Raw genomic sequence first — 14122 nt, 5'->3', positions numbered from 1 at the left:
GCTGGGCTCTTCTTCCCCAAATGGAAGAAAGGATAGCTGGCTCCGGAGGAGGAAAGGAAGCCATGTGACCTTGCCTCAGATTTACATACCTCTCCCTTCTCCAGCTTTCTGGGGTGACAAAGCTGCTGTCAGGACTGTAGACTGTGTGTATTCTACAAGCCCTTTCTTACGTGATGCTGGCCTGGAATTTGTTGCAGTATTAAGTTTCCTGGGTTTCTGTCTCTGTTCTTAAAAGTTTGTTTCTAGCTCTTTTGGTTACAGAGAGAAATATGAAACTGTGTGTAGGCAAAAAATGCACGGCATCATGTCTTCTGAAATAGGAAAAAGGCAGAGAAGGGCCAAGGTGTAAGTTCTGTGGTCAGGGGCTGTGGACTTGAGTGCTCTGTTCTTTCTCCATGGCTAATAGAAGCGGAATGAAGAATCTGAGAAAAAATATACTGCCGAGTTGATCTTTTTCTAGTGTGGAACTTAATTGAGAGGTACAGAATACAGGGAGCCATAGCTGTAATAGCAACTGAAGCTTCTGTGTCATCTCGGCCTCAAGAGAACCTGTTTCAGCTTTTCCCAGCAACACAAGACAGAAGTAGAGACCATTTGGAATAGACTATAATGTCTGGTTTGCTTGACTTCTGGATTGGGATAAATATAGCAAACCATCTTGACAGAGAGGTATCACCCTTTGTCCCAGCATTAGCTGTTTGAGAATTAGCTGTTTGAGATCAGGTCTTGCAGCAGGAAGACTTCTGCTGTCATACTTCCAAGGGCTGCATTGAGATGGGTTTGATTAGAAGTCTACAGGCTGCTAAACTCTGTCATTCTCTTTCTTGTTCTCTTCAGCTTGAAGGAGTATTTAATACTGACAGTTTCTAGTTGGGAGCAGTTTGCCCTGGAACTGTACTCATATTCAAGAGTAGCATGTGTGCGTATACACCTGTTGGGAAGACTTTGTGAGATCTGTCCAGGTGTTGGCTGGGCAGTCTTGTTATCAGAACGGTTGGGGTGGAGAAACATGATCTCTGGTGAAGAAGGATGTCAAGTCAAGCAAGACTGGAGAGGGATGCAGATCCTGGGCATTATGGGGAAAATCCTGTTCTCCCTAAGCAACTAACTGTAGCCGTAAGGCAGGCCTGCTCAACTTAGGCCCCCCAGTTGTTTTTGGACTACAATTCCCATAATCACCAGCCACAGTAGCCAATAGCCAGGGATTATGGGAGTTGTAGGCCAACATCTGTACGAGGGCCGAAGTTGAGCAGGCCTGCAAGGAAAAATTGGGAATGCTAGCAGTGCAGCCTCCTTGTTTATTGCTCCCCATTGTCCCACAGTCACCAACATGGCATTCTGCCTGGGGTATCATGTGAACCTCCATACATCAGTACCTGTTTACCCATGGGACAGGGCCTGTGGAAACTCAAAGCCAAGCAGGAAGATATCCGTTTTCACTGCTGATAGCCAGGCCTTCAGCATCTGAAAAGATACATTAGCAGAACTCTGCTCCCCTGGGTGCAGCAGTAATGACTCCAGGTAACCAGCACTGCCCTGCCCTTGCCCTGGCCAGTCCTTTCTCTTTTTTTGTAGACACTCCTCTCAAGAAACACAGTTTACAACAAAGTGCTGGGTGCAAAGTGCATGCCTAATTTGCATATCCAATTGCTTGGATTGCAGTAATTACCATGTGTAAATGGATCTATTAATCACTTATTTAATTAATTTTTGGTCTTTCCTATGTTCGCCTAATTCATACCCAATTCACTGTTCAGGGCATCTCTAAAAATCTTTAGCAAAGCATTAATAAGCAAAACGATCCGTTAACTACCCCATATCAATCAAATTGATTGGGGACAAATGAAGCCACATTCCTAAATAATGTACAGTGTGTCCATTCTTTGCCCCTCCAGTAACAGAAAGCAGGGGGTTGGTGACTCCCTGCCTGTTTGCTGACTGGGAAACTCCAATCTTTGCAACTGAAGATAAGGCAATCCTATAGGCCCTGAGCCTTGGCATGCCATCTGCTTTGCCTCACTTATTTTAATGACCTGCTGGCTGCTTTTATAGCAGTATAGAAATAATGGGAGGGCTCTATGTTTCTGGCTCTTTAACACCTGCAGTTTTTGCCCAGTTTTGACAATGTGGTGATGTGAACTGTTGCCTCTTTGATGCAGCTGCAAACATTGACAGATGTTTCTGTAGATTTTGATATAGGCTTGGAGAAACCTTTTCTCTTCTAAAAGCCTCTAGCTTATTTCCATTGTTTCAAGTGGAAGGAGTGCTGCACTGCTGCATGGAAGCAGTTTAAAGTCATTCCACAGCAGCCCCACCTTTTAAGTTGCACAGCAGCCCTGGTGGGCCCTTACCATCCATAGAGGCTGCCTGTCATATTGGCCTGTATCTGTAGACCCTGATCTTCTCTACCTTAGCTTGCTTAATGAAACATTACACATCTTTTGATTGTTTATGTCATACCCCAGCAACCCAGCTAGTCAAGTATCCCACATTTTCCAGTGGCCAGATATGTAACTTTGCACAAACAGCTCATTCATACAGGAGATAATTTTTTTTTAAGGAGGAAGGGGACAATGGTAAAGTTGTTGTGACAAAGAAGTGAAGGGTTTCAGTATTTGTTGAAATATAGTGTTATACATGCTTGCTTTTCTAGCAAAATACATTTATTTGCTTTCTTTTGGGCTTCCCTCCTCTTCCAGTAGCCTCCCACTTCTTTGCCTGTTCTACTCTCTCTCCCCTCACTAATGTTTACTGGCTCTAGTTATTTTCTGAGCTTTTTGTATTTTCTCTTCCCCAGTCTCTACATATTCAGCTTTTTCTGTATTGTTTGAGATTCTCTAACCATGGTTCTATTATCCTTTTTATTTTTTTAAGGAAAAGATAAATTGCTGAGGAACAGTTTCCTGCTTATTTTCAGTGATCTTTCTATATATGTTGCTCATTACAGACATTAAATTATATACTGAGGTGTTTTTACTAAAATGGCCCTGGTTTGGTTATGTATAATGGCTCTTTTCTAGCAATGCCAAGCGAGAGACTAGGATTTGGGCTGAACTCCAGTGTTCGGCCTTTGTCAAGTGCATGGGATCTTTCTGAAATGCACGCTAGAGCATTGCATTCTTTCCTCTTTCTCAGAGCCAAGAGTGTTTAATAAAGCCGATTTTGTGTTGTCAGGCTGCTCTAATTGAATCCAACCTGTTCTCTCTCCTCTCTTACAGGTTACCTGGACAATGCCAATACTTAGGGCTTCCAGTTGCTGATTACTTCAAACAGTGGATTAATCTCAAAAAGGTACTTTCATTGCAAATATCCTACCCCCACAATTGCTTCATCATCCCCTCTTCTTTCTCTCATTCTCCCTTCCACTCCTCCTTCAAGGAGCTGTTTAATAAGCACTGCTGTTTTGCATTGAAATGAGGAGTTATTTTCTCAGAGGTTGGGTGAAGCGAAGTTCCTATTGTATCTCCCCTAATAGAGTCTTACTGTACTTGATGGAATATGTTCTGCAGCTGTGGAGAATCCCATTGTGGCCATCCTAACACAGCACCTCTATGCATAATAACTCAGCATCTCTCTGGTAAAGGCTGGGTCAGCTGGAGCATTTTCAACTCTACTCCCCACCACCCCCAGCTTCTAAGTTCCCTCCAAGGTGAATATTAGCTAGCTGCTTTTCAGCTCTGAAGACCTTGGAAAAATATATAGAAAAATAGCCTATTTACTTAGCACCTTCTCCTTTAGTCACGCTTTAACAAACAACACACACTCCTCTTTTCTCCCCAGATTCTGTAACTTAAGACTACTCAGCTATATGCCCTTTGGGATATTAGGCATGGATACCTCCTTGTTGTTTTTTGTTCAAACCTGGTGGACTGACTACACAAGTATCTTGCTTTACTCTGTAAAATCTCACTTGGTATGCAAGGGAATCCCTAGAATGTGGAAACTTGAAGTTGGTGCAAACCGGGTGTGGAAAACAAAGCCTAGTGCAGTGCCTAGAAATGTAATGACTTGTAAAATTACTTCTGCTTTCTATTAATAAGAGACAGACTTATGAAGTATCCCTGCAATGGGAGAAAAACCAGTGTAGCACCAATGCATCTGAAGTTTCAGATCAGTGCTGCACTGGTGTTTGCACATGGGAACAGTGGAGGGATTTTGACGATCTCCTCTTCACCCGGAAGCTCTCTGTGGTACACAACCCTCAGGGACACATATTTCGGTGGCACAGAACTCTTTCCAGGGAAGGGGAGGTGGTCAAAACTTCTCTCCCCCACCCCTGGCGCTGCATGAATGTTGGAGTGAGTTAGTTGAATTCTTTTGTAGCACCAGCATGGTGTTTTTCTGGTTGTCAGCCACTGAATGCAGAGCTTCTGCTTTATTGACTATTTTCCCTTAAGGTAAAGCCTTGCCAACTGAAATGTACCAATAATTTGTCTTTTTCTTCATTGTGTTTTTCCCATTTTGTTTTTGAAATGAAAACAAGAGTGCCTTGCTGAGCATCAATGGGACAAGAATTAACATGATCGGTTCTGTCAAATCAGGGTAGGCCATGAACGTAACAAGGGAGAGGCTGGCAGCATGCTCCTTGCTGAGCATGACAAGGGGTCCCTTCATTCCCTGCTGTCAGACTGAATCTCTTGGCTTACAGTCGGGCTTCTGCAAATGTAATCTGAAAGCACATTGGGGCATTGTGCAGTTCAGTGACCATTAATGATCGCCATTTGAAGTTCACTAAACTTCTGTTGAATGGATAGGAGTATAACCAGCAGATTGACAGACATACAAAATAGTCAAATCCCTCTGCATGTTGATGTTTGATATCAGCTGGCTGAAACCCTGGGCTGTGCTGCACTCCTGCCCTCAAGACAAATAAATTATATCTTTTTGTCATCGTTTTGGGCTATCAAGTTCAACCCATTAGAAGCTTGGTTTTATTATATATAATCCACTGTGACATGTAGACAGAGTGGAATTTTATGTCTCTTTCAGGGAATAGCTTCATGGTGCAGATGATTCTTGATGGTTCAGTATCACAGGAACAGGGGACAGCACAGAACTCCAGGACAGAGGATCACTAGGACAGTAAAGATCAGGGCTCATATAGATAAAACAGCAAATATCAGCGTTAATGTTGCTTGGAAACTACTTTTTTATAGTGACCTATACTAGGCTGTGTAGGAAGGAAGTAGAAGTTCACTTGCTCTGCGGTGTGCGATGGGAATAGAATTTGACTAACCTTCACATTTTCCAGGGTGCCAAGAGGGAAGAATGGTAGTTTCATTAGCCAAAAGCTTGAAAGATCGCCAATTTTCTGCAGGAAAATTCTTGCAACAGCCTGGAAATAATGTGGGGTCCTTGATTCTTTCTAAACTGTACTGTGTTTGGGAGCTGTTTTCAGTTTATATGAGGCACCTGCGTTTTTGCTCTTCATTGTTTTCCATTCTCAATACTGGGGCAGGCAGGAAACTGATTCATCCTTGTAACCTTGAGTGTTCTGCTGATGGCTGTTGCTATTGTAGCAAGAGATGCTGTCCATGTTCCCACACTTGGTTGTAAAATCTAAGGAACTTCCAGTAGGCTGTCGTTGGTGTATAAGCAAGAAAAATATACTCCAGTGGGAAAGCAAGATGTTCTTGGCCCTTATTGCAAGAGTTAGCACAGAAGTTAATGTTTTTTCATGTAAAGGTTAACAGGAGCCTGATAAATGGATACAGGGGCTGGATAAATGCAAGACCTTAGGATGAGCAGAGATCAGCAGCAATGAGAACGAACCCTGCTCCTAGCCAGATGTATTGCCAGAAGTTTTCCTTTCCCCTGCCTGCAAATGCTTCCCCTCTGCCAAACCGCATTGGCCTCCTGCTAACATTTTTAATGTCACTGAGCGATCTTTTATCCTTCATGAACTGTCAGCTTAGTGAAGACTTAGGACAGAGAGTTTATCATGCTCTTTTCCTTGTCTTGATCTGTACTGGGGAGGGCTGCCGGGTAGATGGATTTTATTAGAATGTTCCTGTATATCATACATAAGAACAGCCCTGCTGGATCAGACCCAAGGCCCATCTAGTCCAGCATTCTGTTTCACACAGTGGCCCACCAAATGCCACTGGGAGCCTACAGGCAGGAGTTGAGGGCATGCCCTTTCTCTTGCTGTTACTCCCCTGCAACTGGTACTCAGAGGCATCCTGCCTCTGAGGCTGGAGGTGGCCTATAGCTCTCCGACTAGTAACCGTTGATAGGCCTCTCCTCCATGAAGTTATCCAAACCCCTCTTAAAGCCATACAAACTAGTGGCCACCACCACATCTTGTGGCAGAGAATTCCACAAATTATTATTATTATTAATAATAGTAATTTGATTCCTATACTGCCCTTCCAAAAATGGCTCAGGGCGGTTTACACAGAGAAATAATATAATATAATATATATTATAATATAATATAATATAAGTTGATTATGCATTATGTGAAAAAGTACTTCCGTTTGTTAGTCCTGAATTTCCTGGCAATCAATTTCATGGGCTACTCCCTGGTTCTAGTGTTATGTGAAAGGGAGAAACCATGCGTGATTTTATAGACCTCTATCATGTCTCCCCGCAGTCGTCTTTTTTTAAACTAAAAAGCATCCGGTGTTGTAGTCTTGCCTCATAAGAAAGGTGTTCTAGGCCCCTGATCATCTTGGTTTCCTTCTTCTGCACCTTTTCCAGGTCTACAATGTCCTTTTTTAGATATGGTGACCAGAATTGTACGCAGTACTCCCTGGTGTGGCCACACCATAGTTTTGTATAAGGGCATTATAATATTCGTAGTTTTATTTTCAGTCCCCTTCCTAATGATCCCTAGCATGGAATTGGCCTTTTTCACAGCTGCCGCACATTGAGTTGATACTTTCAATGAGCTGTCCACTATGACCCCAAGATCACTCTCCTGGTCTGTCACTGACAGCTCAGATCCCATCAGTGTATACTTGAAGTTGGGTTTTTGTTGTTGTTTCAATGTGCATCACTTTATACTTGCCAACATTGAACTGCATTTGCCGTTTTGTTACCCACTCCCCCAGTTTGGAGAGATCTTTTTGGAACTCCTCACAATTTGTTTTGGATTTCACTACCTGAAAGAGCTTGGTATCATCTGCAGATTTGGCCACCGCGCTGCTTACCCCAACTTCTAGATCATCTATGAATAAATTAAAAAACACCAATCCGTGTACAAAACCCTGGGCAACCCCACTTCTTACTTCCCTGCATTGTGAAAACTCTCCATTTATAGCTACCCTCTGTTTCCTTTCCTTCAACTAGTTAGCAATCCACACATGCACTTGTCCCCTTATCCCATGACTGCTAAGTTTTCTGAGGAGTCTTTGATGAGGAACTTTGTTGAAAACTTTTTGGAAGTCCAGGTATACTATGTCTACTGGATCACCGTTATCCACACATCTGTTGATCATATCTCCCCATAAACCTCTATGGGCACTCATTGGGATTCTTGCTGAGTTCTCTTGGCTAAATTCCATTTTGCTGCTGTCAGAAGCTGTCTTTATAATAAGCAGACTTGCTGTGGGTCTGGGTCAGAATTAAGGTATGTTAACAACTCTACCTGCAGGTCAGGATGGAGGAAGCAGTAGTGGAATAGTTAGGGCCTAGTGAGTAGCAGGGAAGCATGTGGCTAGAGCAGAGGCATGGAGGAAGCTCAGAACAGAAGAGCAGGTTGGTGTAACAGTTTATTCTACTTTTCAGCTCATCGATCTGTCGTTGAGGGTCTTGAGAGAATGTTTTGTGGTGGGCTTTCTGTCATTATAAGGAGGAGATACATACCACAGTATGTGGGTATTCATAAAAATATCTATAGCCACATGTTGCTCAGTTATGCTTTGCACTCAGTAGGTCTTGACAGCTATACTTTACCTTGTGCAATAAAATCTTTAGAGCAAAGGTAGCCCATCTCTCTTACTTTGACTGGAAAGTGCTGTGGACATTGATGGTGCTGTATAAACGATTGGTAGCAGTAGTTGTAATACCAGAAATCTCAGCTCCTTAGGCTGTGCTGGACTAGGACCGGGGAGACCCGAGTTCAAATCTCCATTCAGCCATAATACTTGTCACTTCTTTCTCAGTCACCAGTCACTTCTCTCTCAGCCTAGCCTACTTCACAGGGTTGTTGTGAAAGAGAAACTTAAGTATGTAGTACACCGCTCTGGGCTCCTTGGAGGAAGAGTGGGATATAAATGTAATAATAATAATAATAATAATAATAATAATAATAATAATAATAATAAAGAACATTACAAATACTTGGGCATTCTCCAGGCTGATAACATTGCACACACTGAAGTTAAAAGAAAAATTGGAAGTGAATACATCAGGAGAGTTAGAAAAATCCTCAAGTCTAAACTCAGTGGCGGGAACACCATACAAGCCATAAACACCTGGGCTATACCTGTTATCAGATACACTGCAGGAATAATAGACTGGACCCAGGCAGAGCTAGAGACGCTAGATCGTAAGACCAGGAAAATCATGACCATCAATCATGCTCTGCACCCCCACAGTGATGTCGATAGGCTATACCTCCCTTGCAGCTCAGGTGGAAGAGGAATGCTGCAAGTCCATCAAACAGTAGAGGAGGAGAAAAGAGGCCTTGAAGAATATATCAAGGACAGTGAAGAAGATGCACTTCAAATGGTCAATAATGCGAAACTATTCAACACCAATGAAAGAAAGCAGGCCTACAAGAAAGAACAAGTCAAGAACCGAGCAGAAAAATGGAAAAACAAGCCACTGCATGGTCAATATTTGCACAATATAAATGGAAAATCAGACATCACCAAGACCTGGCAACGGCTTAAGAATGGCAACTTGAAGAAAGAAACAGAGGATTTAATACTGGCTGCACAAGAACAGGCACTAAGAACAAATGCAATAAGAGCAAAAGTCGAAAAATCAACCACAAACAGCAAGTTTCGCCTTTGTAAAGAAGCAGATGAAACTGTGGACCACCTAACCAGCTGTTGTAAAAAGATCGCACAGACTGACTACAAACAAAGGCATGACAAAGTAGCAGGGATGATCCACTGGAACATCTGCAAAAAATACAAGCTACCTGTAGCCAAACATTGGTGGGATCATCAAATTGAAAAAGTTGAAGAAAATGAAGATGTAAAAATATTATGGGACTTCCGACTACAAACAGACAAACATTTGCCACACAATACACCAGATATAACTGTAGTTGAGAAGAAAGAAAAACAAGTCAAAATAATCGACATAGCAATACCAGGGGATAGCAGAATAGAAGAAAAAGAAATAGAAAAAATCACCAAATACAAAGATCTACAAATTGAAATTGAAAGGCTGTGGCAGAAAAAGACCAAAATAATCCCAGTGGTCATTGGCGCCCTGGGTGCAGTTCCAAAAGACCTTGAAGAGCACCTCAACACCATAGGGGCCACAGAAATCACCATCAGCCAATTACAAAAAGCAGCTTTACTGGGAACAGCCTATATTCTGCGACGATATCTATAACAGCAACAACATTGACAATACAATTCTGGCATCCCAGGTCCTTGGGAAGGACTCGATGTCTGGATAAAACAAACCAGTCAATAACACCTGTCTGACTGTGTAAAACAACAACAACAACAACTACAACCACAACAATTAATTGGAGCCCTGGGTGCAGTTCCAAAAGACCTTGAAGAGCACCTCAACACCATAGGGGCCACAGAAATCACCATCAGCCAATTACAAAAAGCAGCTTTTCTGTGAACAGCCTATATTCTGCGACAATATCTATAACAACAGCAACAACATTGACAATAAAATTCTGGCATCCCAGGTCCTTGGGAAGGACTCGATGTCTGGATAAAACAAACCAGTCAATAACACCTGTCTGACTGTGTAAAATAATATATAATAAATAAATAAATAAATAAATAATAATAATAATAACTGCTTTGATTAAGACTTGAGAGGAATCAAAGGGTATGTTCTCATACAATTTAAACAAAATGACTTTTGCTCTTCATCTGGGCATGTCTGTGCTGTTCGGAGCCTTTGGTCCAGCATGGCAGAAAGGAGATGAAAGGATTGTGGTGTGGTACACGTTGGACTTCATAAATAAAAAACTATGTGGTGCAGAGCATCTGGGTGCATTAACTAATGAGGCTCTTAGGCCAGAAGTTGGTGCACATTGGCACACACTTCATACAAAATTGTCTTGCGGACTGATATTTGCGTGGGCCTCTTCATGTATCTTTGCTTCTTCTGCTAGGATTGTGTCTTTAGAAAATGTAGTGAGAAAATGAAATTGAATGTTTGTGTCTGAGAAATAGGGTTTTTAATATGTTGTGTGTCCACTGAACATGGGAGCAGTCCTTGGCGTCCTCTGATTCAAGTGTTTCCTTGCTTGAACCCTGGTATCCTATGGCAGGGGTTCTCAAACTTGGCTCCCCAGATGTTGTTGGACTAAAACTCTCATCATCCCTGCCACGATGAACAAAAGATGGGAGTTGTTGTCCAATGACATCTGGGAATCCAGGTTTGAGACTCCCTATCCTACAAGATGTTTGCATGCATTACATAACATACATACAAGACAGTAAAACTTGAAAAGGTACAAAGAAGAGCAACAAAAATGATCAGAGATATGCAATATCTTCCATACAAGGAAAGGATGAAAATTAGGACTCTGCAGTAATATTCACTCTTATCTATTACTTTTCTAAGCAGAAGTATATAAAACCATGAGTGGAGTAGAGAAAGTAACCAGGAAACAGACTTTTTACCCTTTCAAATAGTTACTACAACCAGTGAACCTCCAATGAAATTAACAAGCTGCAGGTTTAAAACAAGCACATAAACTATTTTCATACAACCCACAGTTTATTTGTGGAACTCTCTGCTATCAGTGCTGCTGGGCAATAATAATAAAAACCCCTAGATGAATTAATGGAAGATAAGAATATCAATAGTTCTTTATTAGGATGCTCAGGGCATCTATCCTAATGCTTAGGATGTCTCTAAACTTTAAAACGGTGGTGATTGGGAATGGGTAACTAAGAATGGACTGCCACTATATATTTCTTCAAGCATCTTTATCTGGCTTTTGTCAGGGATGGGACTCAGGGCTAAATGGATTGTTGGTCTGGTCCAGTAGGGACTGACATTAGGTTGATATAAATTTACTGCAAAACAAAAACAACCCAGACGGTGGAAATAGCTGATGCATGCATAGTAAACTGCCTAACTAGGAGCTTTTACTCTCAAGCATCTGCTTAGCTTTAAAGTACTTGTCCAGTCCAGAGACTGATCTTGACTGAAAGGCTTTGTAAAGAGTACTTACTCTTCATTATTTCCCTAAGCCTGATCTCTCTTATTCTCAGCACTTACGGAGCTTGGCTTTGATGATCTCAGAGCTGGTAGTTGTTTAAGTGTGCCATTTTGGGGATTGTTTCCTTGAGTAATGACTACTCCTTCAGCCTAGCAACTTTCCAAAGCGCATGAGATCAGCATGGCCATCATGTGACGGCTCAAAGGACTGGCCAATCAGAGAGAGACATTGGGAGTGTTGATCTGATCCAGAGTGGCAGGTGTGCTTTTCTCCTTCCCAAAAGGCTGAACAAGGCCAGCTTTCTACTACTTTGCCTTTAAATCTGTCACACAGCTGTCTGAACTCTGGAAATCCTTTCACTCTCTCCTTCGCCTTGTTAACATGTGTTGCCTTTGGGGTAATCAGGGAAAAAATATTATGTCCTTTTACAATTACCGGGTTTTGGAATATTAAAATGTCTCGCTGCATCGGCAGTGTTATTTTGATTGGTATTCTAACCTTTGACTAGCCCATAAAGCGAGCCGCTCTTCGAGCCAATATTGCAGGACTGAAATTTAATTCCGAAATGATTCCAGATAATAGGGAGACAGATAATATATGCATGAAGGATATTATGTTTGGACTAAATGCAGCAGGGCCAGGGCTTGGGAGTTGAATAATAGCCCAGAGTGAGTTATAATCTGTGGGACAGAAATACCTTACTGTCAGGGCCAGGAGAGGAACTCTTAAATCAAAGGGAGAGAGAGCTAGCGGGTAGTCATCAGAGATGGAAAGGGCATCCAGGAAAGGCCTTAAAGATCCTCCCCTCCCTCCCAAAGCATACTCTGCAAGGGGATCACTTAGTTCTAGGGTCCCTTACCTTTGGAGAGTAAATTCACATTTACTAATAAAGTTGGATTTGTGGTGAGAAAAGGTGAGTTTTGAAGCCAAATCTTGGTGTGGAGGTTCCTTTCTCCCTATACATAAAACTGTCGTTTAACCATCTGTAGTGAGTAACACACCCCCACCCGCCGGAGTTAATTTTTCTGCTTGTATGGTTTGGGCCCTGGTTACCTGAGAAATGCATCTTCCCATATGAGCCCTTAGAATTGGTTGGGGATAGTAACCAATTATATTAAAAGATTATAAAAATATATATACTAAAAAGTATAATCTGGCAGCCAGGTAAGTTTAAGATGTGGTGACTTGATGGTTATCAAACTCTCCAGAGCTCAATTTTGCAGACTTTTCACAAATGCTATAAGACCTCTTTGTTTAGAAAGACTTTTATTGGGCAAAGCAATAAGAGGGTTTGCTTTTTTTCTTCAAGTTAAATTTGGTTTGTACTACTTTCCTTTTATGGTGTACTGGTTTAGAATAAAAATTAAAATCTTTTATACTATATTTTATACATTTGGTTATATTGCCAATTGTATTAAGCTGCTTATGGCTTTTTAAATTGTAAGCCACTTCAAACCCTTGGATCTAAATAAATAATAAACATTACAAAGGCTCTGGGAACATTAGCATATTGTGGAATGATCAGATAAGAATTGTGTTTGGAAAATGAGAACTATGGCTGCCTGGAACTTTTGGGACAAACATGTATGAACACCTCAATAAAATTATTCTATTGGGGCTGTTCTGAACTACTTCTAAGATAATTGAAAAATGTCCTTGGTATTCCCAAGTGACTGTAGAATTGGGGGGGGGGGGGGAAACCCAGTTGCCCAAATCTACACTATTGGCTCATGGGGAATTGTAGATGGTAGTCGCTGTGAACCTATGTTGTCATTTTTTACTTCTAGTGGGTGGTTTTAAAAATAATAATGTAATGTTTTAATAGCATGTGGAGTACTGAGTACAACTTTAAGTGGCGCAGCAGGAAAATGCTTGACTAACAAGCAGAAAGTTGCCAGTTTGAATCCCCGCTGGTATATTTCCCAGACTATGGGAAACACCTATATCGGGCAGCAGTGATATAGGAAGATACTGTGAAAGGCATCATCTCATATTGTGCAGGAGGAGGCAATGGTAAACACCTCCTGTACTCTACCAAAGAAAACCACAGGGCTCTTTGGGCACCAGGAGTCGAAATCGACTCTATGGCACACTTTACCTTTAGAGTATTGAAGGTGCTTTGCAGAATCTTCTTGTAATCCAGAGCTGCACAACTTCAACCCTTCTGCTGTTTTTAGACTGCAACTACTATCATCTCTAGCCAGAGTGACTAATAGTCAGAGATTATTAATTAATTAATTTAATTAATTTTATGGCACTTAACTCAGATGGCTCTAGGCAGTTCACATGAATTAAAAATAAATAAACAACTCATTAAAACAAATTTAAAATGTTTAAAAATCACTGTAGGTCAGGCTAAAAAAATGTCTTTAGGGCTCTTTTAAAGGATTATGGGAGTTGTAGTCCAACATCTTCAGGAGGGTTGAAGTTGTGCAGCCCTGTTGTAAGCCTTACAACAACCCTGCAATGTAGTAGTCGTATCCGCATATATATTGCTGATGAGGATAATAATATCCTCAGAATAGTTTGTGTGTAATGTGAAGTTAGTCCCTAAAGGGAAAGAGTTGGGCAGGGGAACTGAAGACTCAAGTAATGAAGTGGGCTGCTCATTATCACATATTGCAGATGGGTGCTGAGAGAAAGTGGCCTGGCCAGGTCCATCTAAGGACTAAGCCAAGGTAACATGCAAATTAAGGGCTTCCTGTTTAGAAACATATTGGCAGCCAGTGCAAATGTTTAAGGATATACATAATGTAGTATCTCCGGGATATACCAGAGATCAATCTGGCTGCCACATTT

At 41.6% G+C, this 14122-nt stretch overlaps 1 protein-coding gene across 5 annotated transcripts in view; it reads left to right on the top strand.

Moving 5' to 3' along the window:
• Positions 1 to 14122, top strand: part of ERI3 (ERI1 exoribonuclease family member 3) — a 304483-nt gene that overhangs the window by 143749 nt on the left and 146612 nt on the right. For all 5 annotated transcript variants that reach the window (XM_053248973.1, XM_053248976.1, XM_053248972.1 and 2 more), the window contains one exon: positions 3219 to 3291. In XM_053248973.1, coding sequence (XP_053104948.1) covers positions 3219 to 3291 — 73 coding nt within the window. The remainder of the gene's footprint in view (positions 1 to 3218; positions 3292 to 14122) is intronic.

Source organism: Hemicordylus capensis, chromosome 4 (genome assembly GCF_027244095.1).
Source record: "Hemicordylus capensis ecotype Gifberg chromosome 4, rHemCap1.1.pri, whole genome shotgun sequence".
Lineage (NCBI taxonomy): Eukaryota > Metazoa > Chordata > Lepidosauria > Squamata > Cordylidae > Hemicordylus > Hemicordylus capensis.
This window is presented reverse-complemented; position numbering and strand designations above follow the sequence as displayed.